General features: G+C 41.1%; 2 protein-coding genes across 2 annotated transcripts in view; one reads left to right on the top strand and one right to left on the bottom strand.

Moving 5' to 3' along the window:
• The window catches only part of LOC108160785 (tetraspanin-8), a 45,787-nt gene extending 36,834 nt beyond the window's left edge, over positions 1 to 8,953 (bottom strand). The window contains exon 1 of the mRNA XM_017294991.2: positions 8,542 to 8,953. Within this exon, the coding sequence (XP_017150480.1) occupies positions 8,542 to 8,547 (6 nt within the window). The 5' untranslated portion in view covers positions 8,548 to 8,953. The remainder of the gene's footprint in view (positions 1 to 8,541) is intronic.
• Positions 8,954 to 12,116: 3,163 nt separating this feature from the next.
• On the top strand, positions 12,117 to 15,234 carry LOC108160436 (protein krueppel). The gene is made up of 2 exons (XM_017294444.2): positions 12,117 to 12,737; positions 13,259 to 15,234. The coding sequence occupies exons 1-2, from the start codon at positions 12,701 to 12,703 to the stop codon at positions 14,734 to 14,736; spliced, it is 1,515 nt and encodes a 504-aa protein (XP_017149933.1). The 5' UTR covers positions 12,117 to 12,700; the 3' UTR covers positions 14,737 to 15,234.
• The last annotated feature ends 7,660 nt before the right edge of the window (positions 15,235 to 22,894 follow it).

The following is a 22,894-nucleotide window of genomic DNA, read 5'->3' as shown; positions in this document are numbered from 1 at the left end:
GGACTCATGGGCTCACTATGGATCAGATGCTGCAATGGTCGAGGATATAAAAGGATCGCTTACGGAGCCGGCTCATCATCAATAATGTGAAACATGTTGCGAAAATTTTAGAGCACACTCTTAAACCTTTTTACTGGACAATGTGGCCAGCAGACAAAAGCAATAGAACAAAAATGGGACGGTCTTACAGACGAGCCGACCCGAAGCATACAAAAGGATTCACTCATTGTTTATCTCTTCTACGACAGAAAGGGCCGCGCTCTGGACACAAAATGGCTTCGTATTACCTCATTCCTGTTACGTTAAAGGAAAGCCATTCAAAAAATAAGAAAAGAAGGCCTAGTTTCGGGTGCGAAGCTTTTCATGCCCTATATGATATAGTTATCCGACTTCGATTATTTTGAGATGGCTTTCGGTGGGCGGTGCCGACGTTGCTCTTTCAACTACATAGCCTGAATGTCGGATGTCGCCTGTCATTCTGATAATAAAAATTTAAGGTCTTTGGTGCGTATGAAAGGGTATAATAATGGAAAATGGATAGTGGAATGTTTTCGCAATTAAATATGGCTTAGGCTAGCAGGTTCACCGTCTTTTTCTTAAATGCGCATTCATATTAGAATTTAAAAAAGGAACAGGGTCATTCGATACTTTTTCTTTTAATTTACTTAGTAGAAAATGTCTACGAAATCCGAGTGTCTCTATTCACGAATCGGCGTTAAAATGTCAAATGATTCTTGTCTATTTTGAGATTACTGATTCCTGTCTGACTGCTCTAGGGTTAGGGTGTTGATTATCGCGATCATACCGATAGTTTTCAACAGCAGAATGAAAGGTTTCTCGGAGAAATTTGATAGCTATGTTCTTTGATTCTCTAATTGGTGAATATTTTCTAAATAACCCATTTGCAAATCGTTCTATCGAAGCTGAAAGTAATTTTCTTTTTACCATAAATCGGTAGTCTGTTCAGTCACCTTTTGTTAGTATCCGAAGGCCCGCATTATGTCTGCAGCACACAAATGATGGGAAATCATTACACCACAAGAGCAAAAAATTGCTGAAAAACTACATATATAATATATGTATATATGAGCAATTTATTAATACTTTGTTTATTCTCGATTATAACGCCTCCATGTAACATAAATTAGAAGCCACTTACATTGACAACAGGCAAAAAGTAAGGGTGTCTATTTATAACATACATCACAAAGGGCAATTTGTGTAGAAAAAAATTGATTAACAATAAGCGGAAATATTTAGTTACGTTCGATTTAAGCGTCCAGTGAATGTTTTAGAGGCCACTATTTAGGGGGAATGTAGGGGGACAGAAACTAAAGAAATGTCACTCCGGATATGCCAGTTTATTTTATAAGCAAGAATTTGAAGTCATGCGGGCCATTCTCCATGCATCTTTGTCAATCACTATCACTTTTTTCTTTGTTGCAAGAATGTGTGGTACATATACAAAAATCATGTAGTGTGCCGTGGAATCAAACCGCTAACCACTTCCGAAATCTATTATTATGGAACCCACTTTCACCTTTTTTGCAATCTGATAAGCGATCATTAATCGACCGCACAATACAGGGCCGGATATTCCGATTCTATTTCTCGGTCCCCAAATACGATCGTTTAATCGTAACCCAAAGACCTGCCCACGTGGAAATACCATTTTGAAGGAAATTTGAATGTCTCTGGAGGCGTGTCCCCTACAGTCATTGTTCTCGTTTTGATGTGGAAATTATAGAAAATCTCCCTGTCTCTGAAATTCAATCGAAATCGAAAGTTGTCTGGACTCCACGCTGATACCGGAAATGGTTTTCACTTTTATCGAGCGCCTCTGTGATTTATTTGTGTTTTTATGTCCTAGTTACCCAAGTGTCAGGTTACGTTTTGAGGGATAACGACGAGGACCTTCAGTTAACAAAAAAGAAAAGAAAAAAAAAACGGAAAACCTAAAATCATCGAGGCATATGTGTTTTGTAGCGCTTGAACTTATATTTATTGTAGAAGAAGGCAGGACTTGAATTTTGCATGCTTGCCTCAATGCACACATTCTTCATTTCTCATCAGCAGCACCCTGGTCAGCAGGTCAGCAGTTCAGCCAAGGATGTGGCATGCAGAGCCTTCCCATGTGCTTGAAATTATTTGTTATCCTTTTGCGCAAGATTGCACATCCTCTGCGTGGGATTCCAGGATGTATTATACGCTCCATGATTAGGGTCAGGGTTTTATTCCACTTTATTTTCATTTACTCTTGGGTTACGTAGTACCTCGGTTGCAAAAGGATTTGCCTTGCACACAAGCTAATGAACTAATACGAACGATAAATCCCTCTTCGGTTACTTAGGTTACCCCCAACAAACATTCTGTAAATTCTGTAAATTTAAAGTCGGAATTGCCTAAGCTTCAACTCCAGCTGTTCCCCTTCATGGGTCAAGTTCATTAGTCCCCTTCGGACTGGCGCCACAAAGTTAATAAATATTTAACCCAGCCAAATGACCCAAGCGACTTTTGGAGCGACTTGGACATAGATAAGCCTTGCACCGCCATCACCCACGCACCACGCACCACGCACCACGCACAAAGGGGCCAAGTTCAGCAACATTTTAATTTGCCTAGTCAATAGCGATCTTTTAAAAATGCTTTTCAGCCGACTCCCCTCTCCATCTCCATAGAAATTTCCTATTGCTTATCTGTCGCTTAGTCGGTGACAGTCGATTGTAATTGCAATTGAGTAAACACAGCCGGAAATGCATTTGCTTTCACCGACAACCGCTCAGCAGACAGACTTTGGGTTATCTTTACGTTTCCCCTGAGTCTCATTGGGACCCAGTCAACTTACTTAATTGCAGTGGAAGCCCCAGTCTATTGACTTTGCTTGAGGTTGTGATTTGTGGTTATAGGCGTATTGTAGATATATGTACATACTTTTGACCAATTTCTTGGACAGCAGAGAGAAGGAAACCCCTTCTTTTCAGCTGAACTAACTTCAGAAGCCTTCCTTTACAAAGCTACAAGTTTTTAGCACATTTAAAACAAAAGAAAACACATGATATCGACTCGTCACATCCTGCTACAATGTGCCACCGATTCCTTACACACTACGTGTATGTTCGAATACCTAAAGGATTACGGCACACATCTAAGGATTCCAACGATTTTGATACCCAGAACCAGCAGCTTGTCACTCAAATTTCGAAAAGTTCTCCAAAACAGATCTCAGGGGCGGATGATCAAAGAAACAGTAGAAAGGCTAATCTTGTTGGGATGGATGTCCGTTAATTTGCTATAATATCACGTAAGAATCATAGACGAATCGATAATTTATGTTAATGCAGCAAGGTGACATCTCAATTTGTTGTCTGGGCAACATGGAGCAAAATTGAACGTGTCCACACAGTGGGCCAAAGTGCTTAGCAACCAAACAACGCCCCGAGATGTTGCTGCCTCGACGTGACCTGCCTCTTTCCATTTGCCAAAAAGCAGTGCCAAAATCCTTGCTCCTGGTTGTGCTCAGACTAATAATACATTTCATTTCAACACTTGCGTTGCCTAGGCGCCGGATTGGCAGCACTTACTCGTGGACCGGGACCAGATCACTTCCGCATGTCTCGGCTCTTTAAAAAAACAAGTGGAGATATTTGGGTTCTTTCACTTTCAGTTTTGGTTTTCAGTTACATAAATGGTGCATCTTGCACCGTCTACCGCGTATGTTCTTATGTTTATACAGTTGTTTAGCATTTTCAAATACATATATATTTTGGTTGCTCCCTTTGCATTCCTTTGTATACATATATAGTTCCTGCGATAGTGTTTACGATAGTTCTTACGAACTTAAGGAGAAGGAATATTATAATATAACTGTATATAATTCTAACGATAGTGTTACAAGCACTTTTGAACGTGTATCTTCAAGAGCAAGATTATTATATATTATTATTACATATCTTTTCCGGAATGAATTGCACTTGAGTAACAATAAAAAGAATTTCTATCCATTTGGTACTTTTTTGGACGTGAAGTTGACTAACTAACGATAACGCATGACGTGAATTTTCAGGAATTGAGTTTCAGGAGTTGAAGAATGAACAACTTTTTCATCCATTGAAATTTCTTCAACTGTAATAGCGTATTTGGTCTTTTCACGAAGAATGCCAAATACCCTGCAGTAAAAAGTCTATTGAAGTGGGCCTTGTAGGAATTATGATTAATGAATCGGCCAGACAGCAAGTTGGCCAACTGGCTGAGTGTCGCTGTAGAATTTTTAATGGTGTATCCCGATCCCCGATCCAAACAAAGCTAAAAGGCCATTGACAAAAAACAAAAAATGAACATCGCAGCCTGCGGCTTTCATACAATTTTAAAGGAGCAACGAAAGGAAGAGTCCGCTTCCTTTAGGAACCATAAATCATGCAGTTTGATTTAGGGACACCCAGGAAGGACTGACTTCATTTGTTGTAGGTGGCAATCCAGTTGATTAATTGATGTAGATTTCCTCCCAGAAAGGATTGGCCGTTCAAAATTGTCATTTGCCGCGCTTGTCGACATGGTATCTTTGCGAATCATGGCATCACCTCGTCAGCATAGCTACATGAGTAGTGCGTGTGTGAGGCCCCAGTTGCCACCCCTCGTCATATCAATTGTCGTCCTGCTGTCAACGGGCAATCAATGCAATTTACAGCTTCATTTTTGCAAATTTAAACGAACAAATTGACGAGCCCAAGGACGGTAGCCTTGTTGACAGGCCACCACTAACAAACAAAGGACATGTCCGGCTGTCCCTCAAGTTTCAACTTGAAAAGCTGCTCAACCGTGTGCAATGCGATACTTTTTTATTCTTTTTTCTTTTTTCTATTTTTTGTGTTTTTTGTAGTTTTAATGCTTTTCTTGCGCTCTCTTTTTCGTTGGCTGACTTTTCTACGACTTCACTTCTGTCTAATTGCCAAACAATCGCCGTCTGATTATCCTGTCAAGCGTCAACTTTTTGTGCGGTTTCCAATGCGTAGTTTTGCTTAATTGGATTGACTTAGGGACATGTGACTGACATCACGTCATCATCTGCTTCGCACCTTTCCATTTCCATTTTTGGTTTTGGCGCCGCTTCAAAATCGCACGCAAAACGCGTCCATGAACGGCCATGACTGAGACTGAGACTGGACCTTATCGCAACAGTTCCAAAATAGGCTGGGCCTAGATCGCCGGGCCGAACATGGAATACACTTTTACCCTTCATCGAATTGATTTTAAGTTCACTTCAATTGTAAAGCTCATTTGGTTTTTGAGTCACCAACATCCAACAGCGTGTGGTAAAAAGTTTTTCCTAAAAACTGTAGCCGGAACCCGCTTTATATTATTTGGATAGACTCTCTGCAAGTGTATGTACTTATATGAAAAAAAACCAATATAATTTGTCCAAAAATAAAAATAGAATCGCCATTAGATTATAATTGCAATTTTATTAACCCATCTCGAAATTTATTGTCATGTTGGGACAGGGCGTGGGTTACTAAAAAATATTTTTCAATCCCTTTTAATTTGACGCAAGATTGGAATGTATTTTTTTTTTGTACTATAGAAATAATATGTACATATGTATATGTATATCGAAAGATAAAAATGTACTCAATTCTGAGAATGGAACACACACTAACCGTAATGTGAAAATTGCGGACCAAATTCGTCTTTCCCCCATGGGTTAATGGATCACCTCACTACCTACTTAATGTGTTCCAGCTCTTTCTGTTGCCATGTGTATGTCTTCGACCATTCCCCCACTCTTTGACACTGAAAGGAGACTCTTGGCAAGTTCGCCTGAAAAATAAATTGCTTTGAATGCTGATAAGGAACTGGTTGACTAAAAATGCGCCCCGGGTGCATTGTACGACCTATTGATAAGCGCAGCAAAATCCTTGATCTTGACGTTGCGTTTCAACTGGCAAATTTATGTTGCCCACAGCAATCGAGTAAATTATTTGATAGGTATTTGTTCTTCTAGTGGGAATATGGCCCAGCATCGAAGTGCAGGAAAGAAACGGGAGCAGATATTGATAAGCAAGCAAGTGACTTTAAACTAAACCTGAGCTTCAGAGCCGACGGGCGACGCTATTTAATGATAAGAAAAAGGAACGCCTGAAACAAAAACCCACAAAAAACGCGTGCCTAATTATACAACAGGGAGCCATTTGCATCTGCGTTCTGATAAAACAGTGAAAAGACAGTCTCTGTTGGGAGTGCGTTGAAAAAACTTATGCCTTCACTGAGGCACGTGAATTCACGAAATCGGATTAGGAAACAGCTGGAGTCCTGAATAACGCTACCGAATTTCCACAATTGACAACTTGACTACTCCCAAAATAGGACACTAGGTCGGGATCAAGTCGGAAATAACTGTCGAAACGAAAGAAAAAAAAATAGTTACATCTTTACAAAAAGTGAATCTTACGCAACAATTGATCCTAAATAATTGAGTGACAGCCTCAGTCTTGTATGTAGGAGGCACAGGAAGTGGATATTTCGGACAACAAAACCAGGGCCAGCAAGGTAGCCTAAACCTTTTGTTATTGCAAAAAAAAAAGAGAAGGAATTCTAGTAATGGAAGCAGATGAATAGACCGAATAGACCGAAGCGGAAATGATATCAACATTTGTGGATAAACTGCAATTGGATGGCTGCCTATATAGTCTGTATATTTATTTATTACAAAAATACTTCCTTCTATTACCTCGTAACATGTACAAATATGTACGAAATAGGTATGTATTTTCCATTAAGCCAATCAATGATTTGCATACCTTCTGGCGTACTGTCTCCCGAGCCTATGTTAGGCAACGCACAGAAGCCCTTCCACAACGGACTAAGCTTTAATCCGTGGATTAATCTGATCTGCGGAACTGCGGTTTACTTATTGCGCCACAAGATTTAAAAATCCTGGCGCTAATCTTAGTAGTAGTGAAGTAGATGTAATCGGGCTCCTTTAGTTAACCATAATCCTTGACTGATCACTGGATCAGTGGCTAAGCAACATTTTCCGGGACCGAAATGATCAATTTACCTGCCCTGGCCCACTGCCCACTGCCGACTGGTCCGCTGATCATTTGAACATTTTAACTGGTATAACTTAATCCCAGGATTAAACTTTTTCTTCATGCCTGATAATAAAAAAAAAATTGGTACAATTCGTTTGTTTTGCTCAGGCTTTTACCTCTTTTGAGCAGCTGTCCCTCGGATTACGAGAGAGAAAAAACACATTGAGTCTACCTCCAGAGACGGATTAAATTTTTTCAAACAAATAAGTCAGTCTTAAGCATGGCGATTAAGCTTGATCCCCTGCAATGGGCGTAATATTGATGGATTTTCCTTTAAATCCGTATCCTAATCTCCGGCTTAGAGAGCGGCGCGATTTTTTTCGCGGCTCGGTCTGTTTTGTTTTTTCTTTTCTTTCCTTTTCCTTTTCTTCAATTCGCAAGAACGCAGGCCTTTGGGCCAATGAGGATCATAATTATGGAATTCCAAAATACACTGAGGAAGGCAGACAGAGAGAGCACTGAAGCTCAGCTACCTGTAAGCGTGGGTATCGTATCCTCTTCGCCTATCACAGGTAACCAGACCGGACCAGACTAGACCAGACCAGACCAGCCTTGAGTTGTTGGCAATTAAGAAGTCAAATTTCGCTTAAAAACCAAAGAAAAAAAGATCGTAGCAAAAACAATGCAAAAAATGTTGCAGAGCTGAACTAAATCCGGATTAAGAATGGCTGTCCTAAGGTCCTTGCATCATACACAAGGTCAGGACTCCTAGCGGTATTGTGCATTTGCATATTACCAACGGATCGTAAACGAATTCGCCGCGAAAACAGCCTCACATATGTACCGACCATACCAACAATACCAACCACCCTAGTCAGCTGCCTCGTCCTTTCCAACAGTTTATAGTCTGGCCTTGACTTTTTACGAAAGTGAGCGGTTTGACTTTTTTACCGTCTGTTGATGACTTGCTTCCGCACTTTAAAGTTTTTTATGATTAGTCCTACCTGGCGTTTATGACTGTTTAGAGTTTTTTAACCGGCCAAACTGGAAGAGTTTTTTATTAGGTTCCGTGAAAAATGTAATGCAGTCTTCTTGAATGGAACGAACCGAACCGAATCGATCTGATTTGAATCCTGAATCTTCAAAGCAACCATGCATTTCGCATGGGTTTCCTGCAATCCTGACCACTTTGTGTGCGTATATTTGTCATTTAAATTAGCTCAGGAACAGCCCACCGAAAAGCGAAAATATGTTGGAAGTATCTGCCCGGTACACACCCGGAATGTCTGTTTTCCTGGCCAAGCACCTTTCCCGCTGGTCATTTGGAACAAGACGGATTAGCCGCCTAATCCCCCTTGCGTAGGTATAACTTTCATACCTTCTTTTCTTTTTGCTCACCATTAGCGAAACATGTTGGGCAATTTTAATGTGATTGATTGCTTGCAAAGGGAAAGCATTTTCCAAGGAACTTGATTTAAAAAATAAACAGCATAATTAACAAAATTAAACTTACTTGCATACATCATGTATTGATATTGGCCTGCGGTGTCCAATTTGGGCTAGTCCGTCCTGGCCTCACGGTTGCCTAATCCCGATCCATACTGCAACGCTCACGACTAGCTCAGCTAATCCTTAATCTCTGTTTCCGAGGCTGATTAGTTCGCTTCCATTAGCCTAGGATTTGTAAACCGTGGATTCATTCAAGAATACTATGAAGTCTTGTGGTCCCTTGTAACCCTTGCAATTGAGATGCCTCGTGATCATCTTCGCCCTCCTTTGGATCTGGCGCACGCTTGGCATGCGATGAACAAGCCAGATCAAGCCATAGGTTCGTACTCATTAAATTGATATAAAACACGATCCTGCCCCTCTGCGGGAGTGATCCTGCCCCTCTCATGGTACACGCGTGATCAGAGGGCTCTAAAAAACAAGACGTGAAATATATTTTTAGGGATGCTGCTGACGTTGACGGTGGAAGTGCGGCAAGGGAGGGTCTATCTGTTTCTTTCTTTTGATATACAAATAAATATGTAGTAAAAAGTAATAATAACGCCTGTTTTTGTCATTGCCAACCATTATAGGTGCTGTAACCAAATATAATCTTTCGAAGAAGTATTCTGCGATATTTTCAATCCTTTTAGCCAGATGCCAGACAATCTTGTGCAGACTGCTGCCAAATCTCCGACTAATCTGCGATTATTAGGTCCTTGAACGAACGGGTATGGCTAAACCCAATCCCCTCCAAGGAGTTTCCATCACATTAAAAATGAGTAATTTTAAATTCAAACAATATAATGATTAGTGGCTAGTCGAGGATTGCGCAGTTTACATCCGCGGCTTATTACGGTGTGGCCAAAGAGTGCAGGGAAGGATTCAATCCAAGTCTGGACTGTAAGTATTAGGATTAGCAACCAAATCGCATGATTAGGAATAGCGGTTCCATTCTGAAGTATTCAAGAAACACACAAGATCAAGAGTGCGATGGTCTACCTCTGTCCCGTTCATGTCTGTACTTCCAACAACATTATCACGTCGTTACTACTCGATTGCCTATAAATCAAGGAACCGCACCCTTTAAAAAACCATACAAAAGCTGATCGAGTGTAACAAATGATTAAAAAATTGTGGGCACACTCATAGGCCGTACAACAATAAAAAAAAAATACCCCTATGATGTGTCCCTAGGGTTGCTTTTAGGCGCATGCGTGTGCGCGACGTGCGATTTTTAAGCCTTCACTTTCACTTTTATTTCCGCTTTTTCCCCCTTTTTTGGCCTACCAATCGTCTCTTTGTTGACAGCCCCTCGTTTTCACTCGAAATATTTGTACAAATTTGTCGTTTTTTTTATAAAAAAAAAAATGTAGAGTTTTCCTCTTTGTTTAGCTTTGTGCGTTTTGTGTTTATTTGTATTCTTTCAGGAGGTCCGGTCCGGTAAGGGTTATGTACAGCGGTAGAATTTCTATCAGACGATGAAACTAGACACGTGTAGGATGATGAAGATACAACACAACGCATCTGCTGGGATAGTACTCGTACTCGTATATGAGGTAGAACAGCTTAATATGCTGGTCTATTATATATATATATTTTTTGAGAGCTCGACACAACAATAGAAATATATATATATGAGAACCTTACTCTATAGTCACCCAAGTAGTGTTAGCCTAGGTTAGTTTTTCAAGTTTGAGCCTTATCAACAAACTATACGCACTTTCATACGCACTACTGCCCCACTTATGTGCAAACATATGGTCGCACAAGTGTGTGAAAGTCTCAGTCGTCAAATTTTTCTTCACTCTTCATTTCATATTTAACATCTCGTTTTCTTTTACTCTCGCCCGACACTAGTATACTTGACTTTGCGTCCATAGATAACCAGCAACGTCTTATCGCATACTGCCGGATCTTAATAAAATCATTTGAGCTAAGTTTCTTTGTCAATATCAAGCGAAAGGCAGCAAACATGTAGAAAAGTATTTCTGACTAATCCGCAAACCTGGGAATTAGCTGACGATGTTCTCGAACGAGTCAGATCGGCTCAAAAATCAGAAATCCTTATCAATAGGGTCATTTTTGGGTGCTTGAATTTTGTTTAATGCTTTCTGCGAATTTTCGAGAGTTTTGCGAACAATTTTCGCTGAAACTGATCTTGTTCGTTGGTTGACAGAAACCATTCGAATTTTACGTAACATTATGCAGGGCAAGGATATCCATGTCCTTTTTGGCTATTGTTCAATTTCACTTTCGAAAATTTCCACGGTAGTTCGCATTACCCGCCTGCCGAGTTCTCTGTTGTGTTCGTCCTTGGCCTACCTACGAAAACCAGCACGAAGATCTGGGCCCATTTTCAGCATAAGTTCTGCACAGCATGTCCTTGCCATAAAAATCTACATAAAACGATTTAGAAGTCAATCCGCAAAAGTCACTGCCAACGTTTAAATAACCAAAAATAAATTCCAAAAAATATCCATGCTTAAATATGTACGAGTATGTTGACTGTTTTTTATTAAGGGCCTCTGACTTGGTTTTGGTTTCTACCTGGCAAGTTTTTTATCAGTTCCTTTTTTATGACTCATTTTTTAGACGTGTGCCAACAATTAGTAGCCCATTACGCAGAATATATACATATATTCCCAAGCATTCCTGACCACAGGATATATAAAACAACAGTCCCTCTCTTTCTGTTCGGGGATCCTTTAAAAGTATCAAGGGGCAATGCTACAACTGGATTCGCTCCATAGAGAGCTGCCGCGCGACACAAAGAGAGCGAGAAAGCAGAACTAGAAGAGGGGAAATGGCTCACCATGTTTCGTTAGCTTCCGGTTCGCTCTTACAGCGCACGCTTGGATTTCCACCCCATCTGTGACGTCTTTCGCTCCCTCTCTTGCCCTATCGCCTGACTCTCCTTTGGCGTTAGTTTCATCCCCTTCATTTCCCCTTCTGGCTTATGTACAAAGGGGAAATTTCGTTTGAGGGGAAATTCAGTTTTTTACCCGTTTCGAAGTAGTGGCCTCAGATCCTTGCTCCACTTTAAATTGCCTTCAAGTGCACTTTTTTTATGAAGGCTCTAAAAAAACAAGAGTAGCGGAAGTGGCATTAAGTTTTTAAGGCCTCCCATAGGTAGCGCATAGTTTTGATTTTTTATTTTTTATGACTGCAGAATATAAAAATGCAGTGTCATAAAATCGTGAAGGTTTTTTACACGTACGGCGTAAAGTTATTTGACTAAAAGTCAACATTTTTTTGGTGAACTGTAGAGGACACAAGTATGTGTGTCAGTACATAAGGACACCCCGCTTTTGAGATTTTTAAATGTGCTAGCTATCCCTGTCGCTCCAATTTGCATAGGAAAAATCAACAGTCGTCTGTCTCTTAGGTAAAAAGTATTTCACTTTACCTCTTCGGTCGTCGGATCGTTTTTCGCCGTCGTTTCACTGCTTTCTCCCTCCCTACTCTTGCTGTCTTGCGCTTGTGTGAGTGAGCGGGAGAGCGAAGCGAGCGTGTGTGTGCTCTGAGCGTGCGAGTGTATGCGTGAGGGAGGGCGAAGCCGAAACGGAGCAGAGCGTACTTATAGTTAGCGCACGCACCGAATTTGTATCATTCGTGATTTTGGTTTGGTCGTGAGAGGAACAACAGAACTCCTCGATAAAGAAGAACACCCCATCAACTCATACACATACGCAAATTTGTTGCTTCAAAAAGGATTTCTCGGCAAAGGATACTTCCAGCTATATAAAACGTGTTCAGTCACTCTCAAATATCATTCCTCAGCGAAGACTCGTCACGGCAACATCTTAAGAATTTTTTTTTTTTTGTCTTAAAAATACAAACTATAAACGGGCAACAAATCAAATACCTCAAGGCAAACACTACTGCAGAGAAAGTTAATAAAATAACTGAAATAAATTACAATCTACCTCATTTTGTATAATCGGCGAACTTATATAAACACAAAAAGAAACTTAACACTCTACCTCAAAGTACAAAAAGTGCGTGAAACAAACAAGTTATCCTAGAATCATATCCTACAAAAAGTGCAGAAAACTTTGCTCAAATGAAAATTGTGTGTTTACACTGTATTAACTAAAAGTTATCAAGCGAATTTACAACTGGTTTTTGCTCAAATCAAGGCAAAAACGAGAAGCCCCCAACACCGCAACGAACACAGATTAATGGCTATATCAATGCTCCAGGACGCACAGACACGAAGTAAGTAAACAAAACATGCATTTCACTCAACGTTCAAGACTTGCACACAAGTCCGCTATAAGTTAGACCTGTATCAGAATGAAAGCTTGCTCTTTAACATAGCTCAGTGATAACGACGTCTCGATGTGTTCATCTTAATGTTAAACGCCATTTTTACATACAAACACGCACGTAAACACAGGCACACACACATCGAGACTCCAGAGCAATTAAGTTTTGTTTACAAGTTTGGCCAGAAAGAAACCGGCACTCAACTCGTTATTGCAACGCCCCCACCAAAACAAAGGGCTGAGAGCACAAGACAAAGAGAAATACAGAGAGAAAGAGCATGAGCAACACTCTCACACATGAACATATGTGACGTTGGTTTGCTCTTAAGCAATTTCTCTCTTAGCAAGACAGCCTCGGCTCTTCTTCTGACTCTCCTTCTCCTCAGACGTATTTTAGTGTACAATATTAAGTATAAGAAGGGTAAAGACATTTAGCTAACTTTTTTGTTTCCTTTTTTTTTTTTGTTTTAGGCCTAGCTGCTGCTTTAGCGGGAATTAAAAGGGAGGAGGTCGCTGCAGACCGCTCCATGTCACTGTCGCCTCCCATGTCAGCCAACACGTCTGCCAGCAGCGCCGCGGCCATGTACCCGGGAATGGGTCTACAACAGGCGGCCGCTGCATCAGCCTTCGGCATGCTCTCACCCACCCAACTGATGGCTGCTAACCGCCAGGCGGCTGCTTTTATGGCCCAGCTTCCAATGAGTACATTGGCCAACACACTGTTTCCCCACAATCCGGCGGCTTTGTTTGGAGCTTGGGCCGCCCAGCAGTCGCAGATGCCACCCCAGGGCACGCATATGCATTCCCCGCCCGCCAGTCCGCACTCGCCCGTGTCCACTACACCTTTGGGCAGTGGCAAGCATCCGTTGACCTCTCCCAGCAGTACACCACAGCACCGTGAGCCAGTGAAGAAGTCTCGCAAGTTATCGGTAAAGAAGGAGTTCCAGACGGAAATCACCATGAGCGTGAATGATCTCTATCACACACCGGGTGGACCCATTTCTCCGCCATCCAGCGGCAGCTCGCCCAATTCCACACACGAGGTGGCAAGCGTCGGTGCGGGAGTTACCGGCGTCGCATCCAAAGATCCCTCTCGCGACAAGAGCTTCACCTGCAAGATCTGCTCTCGCAGCTTTGGATACAAGCACGTCCTGCAGAACCACGAACGTACACACACCGGCGAGAAGCCTTTCGAATGCCCAGAGTGCCACAAGCGCTTCACCCGAGACCATCATCTGAAGACCCACATGCGTCTGCACACCGGAGAGAAGCCATATCATTGCTCCCACTGCGATCGCCAATTCGTGCAGGTGGCCAATCTTAGGCGTCACCTGCGCGTTCACACTGGGGAGCGTCCGTATACTTGCGAGATCTGCGACGGTAAATTCAGTGACTCCAATCAGCTGAAGTCCCATATGCTGGTCCACAATGGCGAGAAGCCCTTTGAGTGCGACCGTTGCCATATGAAATTCCGTCGGCGTCACCACCTGATGAATCACAAGTGTGGCATTCAGTCGCCACCCACTCCGGCCCTCTCACCTGCAATGAGTGGAGACTTTCCCATGGCAGTCACCTCTATGGCTCTGGAGCCATCCGCCAATAAATTTGCGGCTATGTGTGCAAGCTATGGGGGCTCTGACGAGTCGGTTGATCTCGAAAAGGGTTCTTTGGACGACGAGGCTCCATTGGACTTGTCTGAGGACGGCGCCAGCTCAGTAGATGGCCACTGCAGCAGTAGCATGGCCCGTCGAAAGGCCCAGGATATACGCCGTGTGTTTCGTCTACCTCCTCCCCAGATAATCCATGTCCGCAGTGAAATGCCCGAGCAAACCGAGCCTGAGGATCTCAGCATGCACTCGCCCCGCTCCACCGAATCACAAGAACAAAACGAGGATATTGATTTGGACGATTTGGATGATGCCGCTGCTCTCTATATGCGCCAGCACTAAATCAGTGAAAGCCCAAATTGTACATAGCCTTTATCAGCCTTCATTTGATGAAGTTGACTGGCAACAATCCACACAAAATTTAAGCAAAATGAAGTTTCAAAGTGGAGAGTAAACATCTTTTGCAACAGGAATTTAATGCTAAGTACAAGTAACTAAAGAAAATATAGATATTTTAGTGAAATAATTGCACAAAATTAAAAAAAAAAAAAAAAAAACAAATACACATAATTTGTACAAAATTAGCTAAACATGCCATATGCCATGCTTATCCCTGCCAAAACCCACCAAAATGAACCGAACATGTTGTGCCATTTTCAACACCTAACCTACTTTAAGTTACAAGTTTTAGATTATTTTCAACTCAGTCAAAATTGTAAATACCCAGCAAATGCAGCTGCCAATTGTAAATTATACAGCGCTCCAAAAATACTATTTTACACTTGCTAAGAATATAAAATCTATCGAATGGTTAATAGACTATATTATTTTATATATATATATATTTTTTTTTTTTATATATTTTAAAGGATTCTTAAAGAAAGCAATGCCAATCAACATTAAATCAAAATTAACTTTAAGTTAACAATAAAAACAAAATTATTTGTACGCTATTTGTTTTGTTTGCCATAAATATTTAAAAACATTATTTAACTGATTAGCTCCTAATATTTTATTGCATGAATCTTTTTTTTATTAAAGCCCAAAATATAATATTACTTTATATGTTCCTATTCAGAGTCATGTTTAGTTGAAATGTTGCTGAATGCAATGGAAAAATAAATTAATTCCAAAAATTAAACAACATTTTATGTTACCTTCTTTTTGTTTTTCTTTCTTCTTTCTTTCTTTTTCGTTAAAAGGCAAACGGTCTACGGCAATAAGTAACAGGCGAGAAAGCTGTTACACAATCTTCTTCCATATTAGAAATACCCTTGATTTTGATTTTGTTTTAGCTCTTGAGAGGCACTTAAGACAAAACAAAATAAAATGTTCGCAAGGCATCTTTGATATACACATAGCTCAATGAATAAACTTTAGCTGTAAACTGTTAAAATGTAATCGAACATATTTCAAATGTGAAAATATACAGTCTCTAATCGTAAGTCTTGAACCAAGTAAACAGGAAAAAATGCTATAACCAAATACCTCCAATACCTCTTTGTATCAAAATTGTTGTGAGCTAATACGGTATATACATATATACAACAATTTGGCAATCGTACAATTCAACTGAATTTATATACAAACATTAGACAAAAATATCGAAAAGGAAACCCAAAGTTATACATTAAGTAATTTTGATGCATATTTTATATGGATACGGGCCTAGTAATAAAACGATTTTCGAGCATTTGATGAAATACAATTTAAGTGTAAATATTAAATTATTATATACTCAATGAATAATCAGACCCCCTCTCTGTACATACGTTAGCCTCTGTAAATAGTCAGAAATACGAACTTACACTACATACTAATTTTAGTGCAATCTTTGGTTCAATTCATCGAAAGGTAATCAATCTTTTCGATGCATCCTTAGTTCGGACGTTTTAAAGTTAAAAAAATGCAACAAAATATTGTGTAATTTTCTTTGTTCATTCAAGTGTATGGTATACAAGTTCCTCAAGATTAAATGATTACAAAAAATAAAATCAAATAGTGAGCGCCCTTCGAATCCTTCGAAGCTCAGCGCATGGCACAAAAGACCTCACACATGTTTCATATTGATTATGTACATTTAAAACCTATACGAATTAAATCGTCACTATATAAACTTAGCTTGTTTAAATGTTAGGTGTAACCTGTAATAAAATACTTAAACTATACATATGTCTGTAAATGCAAAGTCAATTTCCATGTAAATATTATACTTAATATGAATCAGCTCTACTAATTGCAGCTCAAATTGTGCAATACATAAATATGTATGTATGTATATGTACAACCATATACAAAGATACGAGCCTAATCTTACGAGTATAACAAACGTCATTTACCAGTTTTGATATGTAGTCATTGAAAAACTAATAAATACATTTAGAGATCAGAATTAGAAGAATTTTAATTAACACAAAATATTCATAATATTCATATATATGATTCAATAGTATGAATTCATATGATGTAACGAGTTGTCAGCTTTGTTATCTTGAGTTTCTATTTTATTGTTGTTGTCCTTTCCGGCATTGAAACCATAAATATATGCATTCGTTCAAATATGTATTTAAGATGTATCAATTCGTTCTAAACTACAATGTATTATGTTTTCAAATGAACTTTGTGTATGCAAAACATAGAAATATATATATATATACATATATAAATATATTACATTATTGTGTTAAACAAAGGACCAAGACTTTTTTAATCAATAAGCTAAGAAACAACCCCTCCACAAAACAGAAAATTAGCCGGGGACCCGAGGCTTTTTCCGTTCCTCCAAAAGGCGACAACGGGCAGCATTATATAAATTTTTAATTTATGCAAACGAAGCCCTTTCGCATTATTTTACATTTGCCACAAGACGCCCCACTAATGCTGTCGCCACCACCCTCTCCAAACCTCCCCATTACCTAACGTCTTCGTCTTCCCTTCCCCCCATCAACCCCTCGCCGGATTTTGAACTCGCGTCTAAAGGAAGCAGCAGCTGAGCGAGAAAAAGAAATAAAAAACGCGCCGCGCAGCCAGAAAATGTCACAGTGTTTTTCCCCATTTAATCTCCAGTGAGAGAGCAAACAACTACAACGAAATGAAGGAAAGGCGACTCCCACCGCCAACCCGCCAACCCACGAACTGCTACCAACCGCCCCCCATTCAACCTTCCAGCAAAACTGACGCCTCCACTTCTTTGTGCCCCTTTCAACAGCCAAAAAAGGCTTCATCCTGTCCCGGCAGCCTCTATATAAAAAAACCCACCATGTAATACATAGAGGGCGTCTTATGTGCTTACATAGAGACGAGTAGGAGAGTGCCAGTGCCAGTGGGTGTGGGAGTGGGATGGAGCGAAATGTTCGCGTACTGCGCTGCTTATTAGCATTTTAGCCTTTCTTCGCTTGGCGTTCACCGAAAGTTGCCAGCGTACACATAAAGAAATCGTGTTGGGACGATCCGAAACTGATTCAACCTTCTATATATAACAATAAACAACTGTATATTATATATATTATTTGTAATATAATCTTTATTTGAAATACAGACAAAAATAATTATGAAACAGTAATTACTTGTGGCTAAAATTTTGTTAAGTGTAGTTCCCACTCCCACGTGTCTGCCCCTCTGTCTCTCTTTATTTTTTTTCTCTTTCTCTCTATCCTTCTCTCCCTTTCCATCTTTTTTTCAGCTTTCGAGAAAATTATTTGGACTGGGAGGCAGAAGAATTTTTTCTCAAATGAGTTTACGAGTGTTTGGCTGTTAGGATTTTTCTTTTTCGTGTGGCAAAAGAAAGAAACCCCTAAGAAAATAAAAGGCATTCAAAATAAATTTAAAGGCTTCGCCGGCAGCGAGCCACCGACGCCGCCAACTGCCGTTCATTATTCAAATTGAAAAATTATGATTCTCACCCGCGATTCGCCGAGTCCGAGCAAGAGGGCAGGGACGACCAGTCCGAGCTTGGCGCCAAACGAAGCCAGCCTCTTCTAATAAGCTGCCTCAAGTGCAATGGACGATGGAACCATGGAATGGCATGTAAGAAAGGGGATGCTGTGGAAACGACATCTGAGGCCCGGTTGCTTTCATTATCCTGCGGCCATTCGCCTCAATTAAATGTATAAAATTATGAGTGTTATTAATATGACGGCTTTGCCGTTTCGTCTTAAGGTCGAATACCATTGTGCTCTTATGGGAACACTTAGTTGGCTTCCTTTATTATGAATATCTTAGGCCTACAACGATAGGCTATGCCCATAGATGTATAAAATTCGCCTTTGACTATATCTCCATCGGTATTAAAACGTAACTATACTTGGATAGTTGACAGAATGCCACCCATGATCGCCAGAATGGCTCAGAAAAAATGAACAATAGTTGCATCAGGATCAGAACAAAGAGTTTGAAGAAGCAGAGAAAATATGCTGCCCGAATAGGCACAGACTATGCAAAATTGAGTCCATGGTCTTGTTACGGGTTTCTTCTTTCTACCCCCGGCCGTGCCTGGCAGGGTATGCGAAAAAAGGGCATGCAAATTTTGGCAAACACAATTAGCAAGGATCGGGATCAAGATCGGCCAGCCAAGACAATGCTCGAAGGAAAAGTTACACAGCACGCCGGCCACGGAGAAAGTGGAAGAAGGAGGATGAAGGACAGCACAGCATGTTGCGAAAATTGTAAGTACCAAAAGAGAGAGAGAGAGGGAGAAAAAGAGACGGAGACAGAGAGAGCTAAAAAGAATGGAAAACAAAAACTCTCATTATAAATTTACGTACATTCAGCATTTCTACTCCTTTTCGGTTGGAATTTACGAGCTCTGCTCTGCTCTCTCTTATCAAGTAAACCCCATAGCAGAAGGGGAAGAAGATGAGGTATAGAAAAAAAAGCAAAACTGAAAAACAACCCTCTCGAAGAGCGGCAACTGCGACGCCGACAGCGGCGTCGGCTGCAACGATAACGACAAACTCATTTGCATACGAAGTGCTTTCGCTTTTTCTCCGCCAACCCCTCCAGCCCGCCAGCCACCTTCGTTGTTTTCAGGCATGGCGGCATAGGCCACCTGCGTCTGTGTTAAAAAGAGATGGGTGCTTGTACTGGCGTCTCTCTCCAACCTGGGCTTTAATCAAAGAGTTTAATGCTGGATGAGCGCAGCCACAACCAGAGAAGAGCTCGGGCGGGGATGTGGCTGGGGACGGGAACGGCGCGATGCTCCTTCATCTCCTTCGTCTTTGACTGACTCGCTTCCTTTCTGCTTTCTGCTCATTATCAAGCACCGAGCGTAAAACTCATTGAGACGTTTTGCATCCCCACTCTCTATCGCCGTAAGACCCCCTTTGTGGCAAAGCTTTTCCAAACAGCAGCTTTCAGCGTTTGCTCTGACTCATTTTACTTGTATATTTTCCGTTTTTGTTCCTCCCGAGTTGCACGAGAAGCAACGTAAAAGCAGAAGGAAATTTTTGTTTAAAGAAAATTACAAACAACCCCTTTGGAATTAGAGGAAACAGAGCAAGGACAAAAATGGAAGAAAACGAGGAAGAGGAAGCGGGTAAGAGAACTCCAACGCCAACGCCAACGCAAAAGCAAAAGAAATGAGCGTATATTATTCATGGTATTAATGTCGCGAGCAAGAGTAGAAAGTACGGGATGGAGAGAAGTGACGACCCCTCCCCAAGCAAGTAAAAATCTTTAAGCTTTAAGCAGTTTCACTCGCGACGCATTTGCTGCGTAACCGATTAGGGAATTATACAGAAAATATTTCTACTTCTAGGTATTTGTTGCTTTGACAGAAATAAAAAAAAACATTCGGCAAAATAACCTACATGAAACATAAATCGAATTAGGCCCTATTCATAACCGACCTTTGACAATGAAATTCATATAAGCAACAATTTTCCCACGTTTCCCCATTCCCCCACTTGCCACACATGGTCTGCATAAGCGAAAATCCCGCCACTTTTCCACTTTTCCATAGGGGGAGTGGAGCATTCAACACATGAATTTCCATAAAAGCCAAATTGCACAACTCTATCCCTATGCCGCCGGTAGCAGTTCCGCCCATCCAACAGTAATGGCAATTCTATGATAAGAATGCTGATGATTACGTAAACATTAGACAAGTGCGACTCCTTCCGTCCTCTCCCATATGTTTTTTTTTTTTATTTGCCACAAATTTTCGACAATTTTGGACAAATTTACATGCATAAACCGCGACGACTTTGACGACGGAAACGGCAATTGCCCAACAACAAAAACAACTACAACAACAACAACAACCACAGACAAAAAGGCACTACACACGCGATTTTCATGAGTTTTACTGCTACTCTCTTGGGGAGGCCGTGGACCCTTTCTTCCCCTTTTTTTTGCACAAAAAATTTGTGAGTAAAAAGGCAAAGGAAAACGTTTGAAAATCATATGTGAGGGGTGCTGTGCTGTTTTGCTGGCTGGGGAGGACCTGTGGGGAGGAGTGCTGGTTGTTGTTGACATGTGGTGGGCGAGGAAAGTGAGCTATCAACAAGCTATCATTCACTACACATTCTCGTATCTGCTATGCATATGTGCCCCTGTGAGTGTTGGCAAACTGTTGATGCGATTTAAGCGATTTGTTGTGGGTTTTCCCTGCCCCACTTGTTTTTATTTGCTTGCTATGCAAAGCCAGAAATCGGTAACATACTCGTCAGGTCTTCTGTGCCACTCGTATGTGAAGATGCGGGAGCGGGAAGGGATGAAGGGAAGGCAAGGCGATTGATAGAGGTCAGTATTACTCGTAGTTCTTTGGGTACCGCACCGCACCCGATGTGATGTCCCAGTAAGAGGACAGTTTTTCGTGCTGCTAAATCAAATTATAGCTCATGTATGGGCCTAAAAGGATTTGCTCCGAACTGCTTATTATTTAATAATGCTGCGCACTTACTTTCGTTTCGAGTAACTAATATTTACTCATACAGTCCTGGGTCTGGGTATGTCCTAATGGATTTGTAATTCGCTTATAGAATAAAAGGCACATCAGAAAGGAAGCAAGCATGCTGGGAGCTCTCCTTCAGATATCCTTTTAACTAATTTGCGGCCATGTCCCAATGTAAGAGACAGCCTCCAACCAACTGAAAGCCACCAGATATCGGATGCGGATTCGGTATGAGGATATCTGCAAGTAAGTCCAAGCCTTGCGAATATATTTTTCTGAACCAGGCGCCACAAAATATGCAAAGCGCAATTTAACAGAGCAATGAAAAATTTTTAATTACCTTTCATATCCGGCCCAAGTGGCCCCGGGATGAAGCGGGACTCGACGGCGTATCCTTTTAATAACTAGACTGCTTTGCATAACAACAAGGAAAACATTAATTAAGATGCGGACAAAAGCAGGGACTTGGAAGACGGCAACGAAATAAGCAAATTAACAAGAGCTGGGACTTTGCATAAATGAAAGGATAATCAGCCTATCAACCGGGCCAAGGACCAAAGGCACAAAATGGCGTGCAATTAACATGGAAATGACTTTGTTTGACACTGAACTGAAAGCAAGGATCCCAATGGAAAGACAAAAGATGTCTCCGAGTGGCATCCTGGCATCCTGGCATCCTGGAGTCCCAGAGTCGTGGAGTCCTGGAGTCCTGGAGTCCTGGAGTCCGGAGGGTTAAATTAGCAAAGGACCCAAAATGAAGCCAGCAACAGCACAATGCAGCGCGGGCATAATTTAATATTTCCCATTAAGCGCGACCATTAATGAACGAAGCGAAAGCGAATCTCGCGACTGCGCAGGGCTCTCTCCACGAGCAGGAAGAACTCTCCGTAGCCCTTCGTCGTCCTCTCCTTTCCACCCATCTTATCCAGCCGGCCATGGCGAGTAATTAAGTTTATGCGAAGTACAAAATTTAATTTCGTTTGCCACCCCTTTTCAACGCCACCCCCATTTGCAGGATTGTGGGACTGGGGGGGGGGGGGGGGAACTTGGCTTTCATTTTGTTTCGTTTTTGTTTTAAATGCCTTTTGAAGTATTTGCTCCCCACACCCCACACCCCACACCCCACTCGCCGCTCTTCTTTTGCTATAAGCATCTTAACGGCATCATTTGGCGTCGAGTTGCGCAGGTGGCCACGCAGTTTTTCCTTCTTAATGTTGAATGTTTTTCATCAAGGTGGTCTTATATGTATGGGAAGTACTTTAAGGGAGAGCCTTTGACTGGAGGGGACTGCTTATAATTTTTAATTGGTCTTGTAAGTGTGCCTAAAGAAAGGGATTCTGGGGAGTGGAGTAGAATATTAAATGCTTTCGTATAAGATTGGTTAAGCAAAGAGAAAGATACCTGAAGATACATTCAAACGGCTATACTCAAAACAAAAAGAAAAAGAATAAACGAGAAGCCAAGTTTGTTGTCCAATTTTCGTGGTTACATTAATAACTATCGCCAACACATCGCACCTAGTCAATGTCCATAGAATTGCAAAATCATAAATCAATAATTTCCAGCAAAACCAAACCCCTGCCATTTGACATTAACATCGCAGCCGTG

This window comes from Drosophila miranda, chromosome 3 (assembly GCF_003369915.1).
Source record: "Drosophila miranda strain MSH22 chromosome 3, D.miranda_PacBio2.1, whole genome shotgun sequence".
NCBI classification, from domain to species: Eukaryota; Metazoa; Arthropoda; class Insecta; order Diptera; family Drosophilidae; genus Drosophila; species Drosophila miranda.
This window is presented reverse-complemented; position numbering and strand designations above follow the sequence as displayed.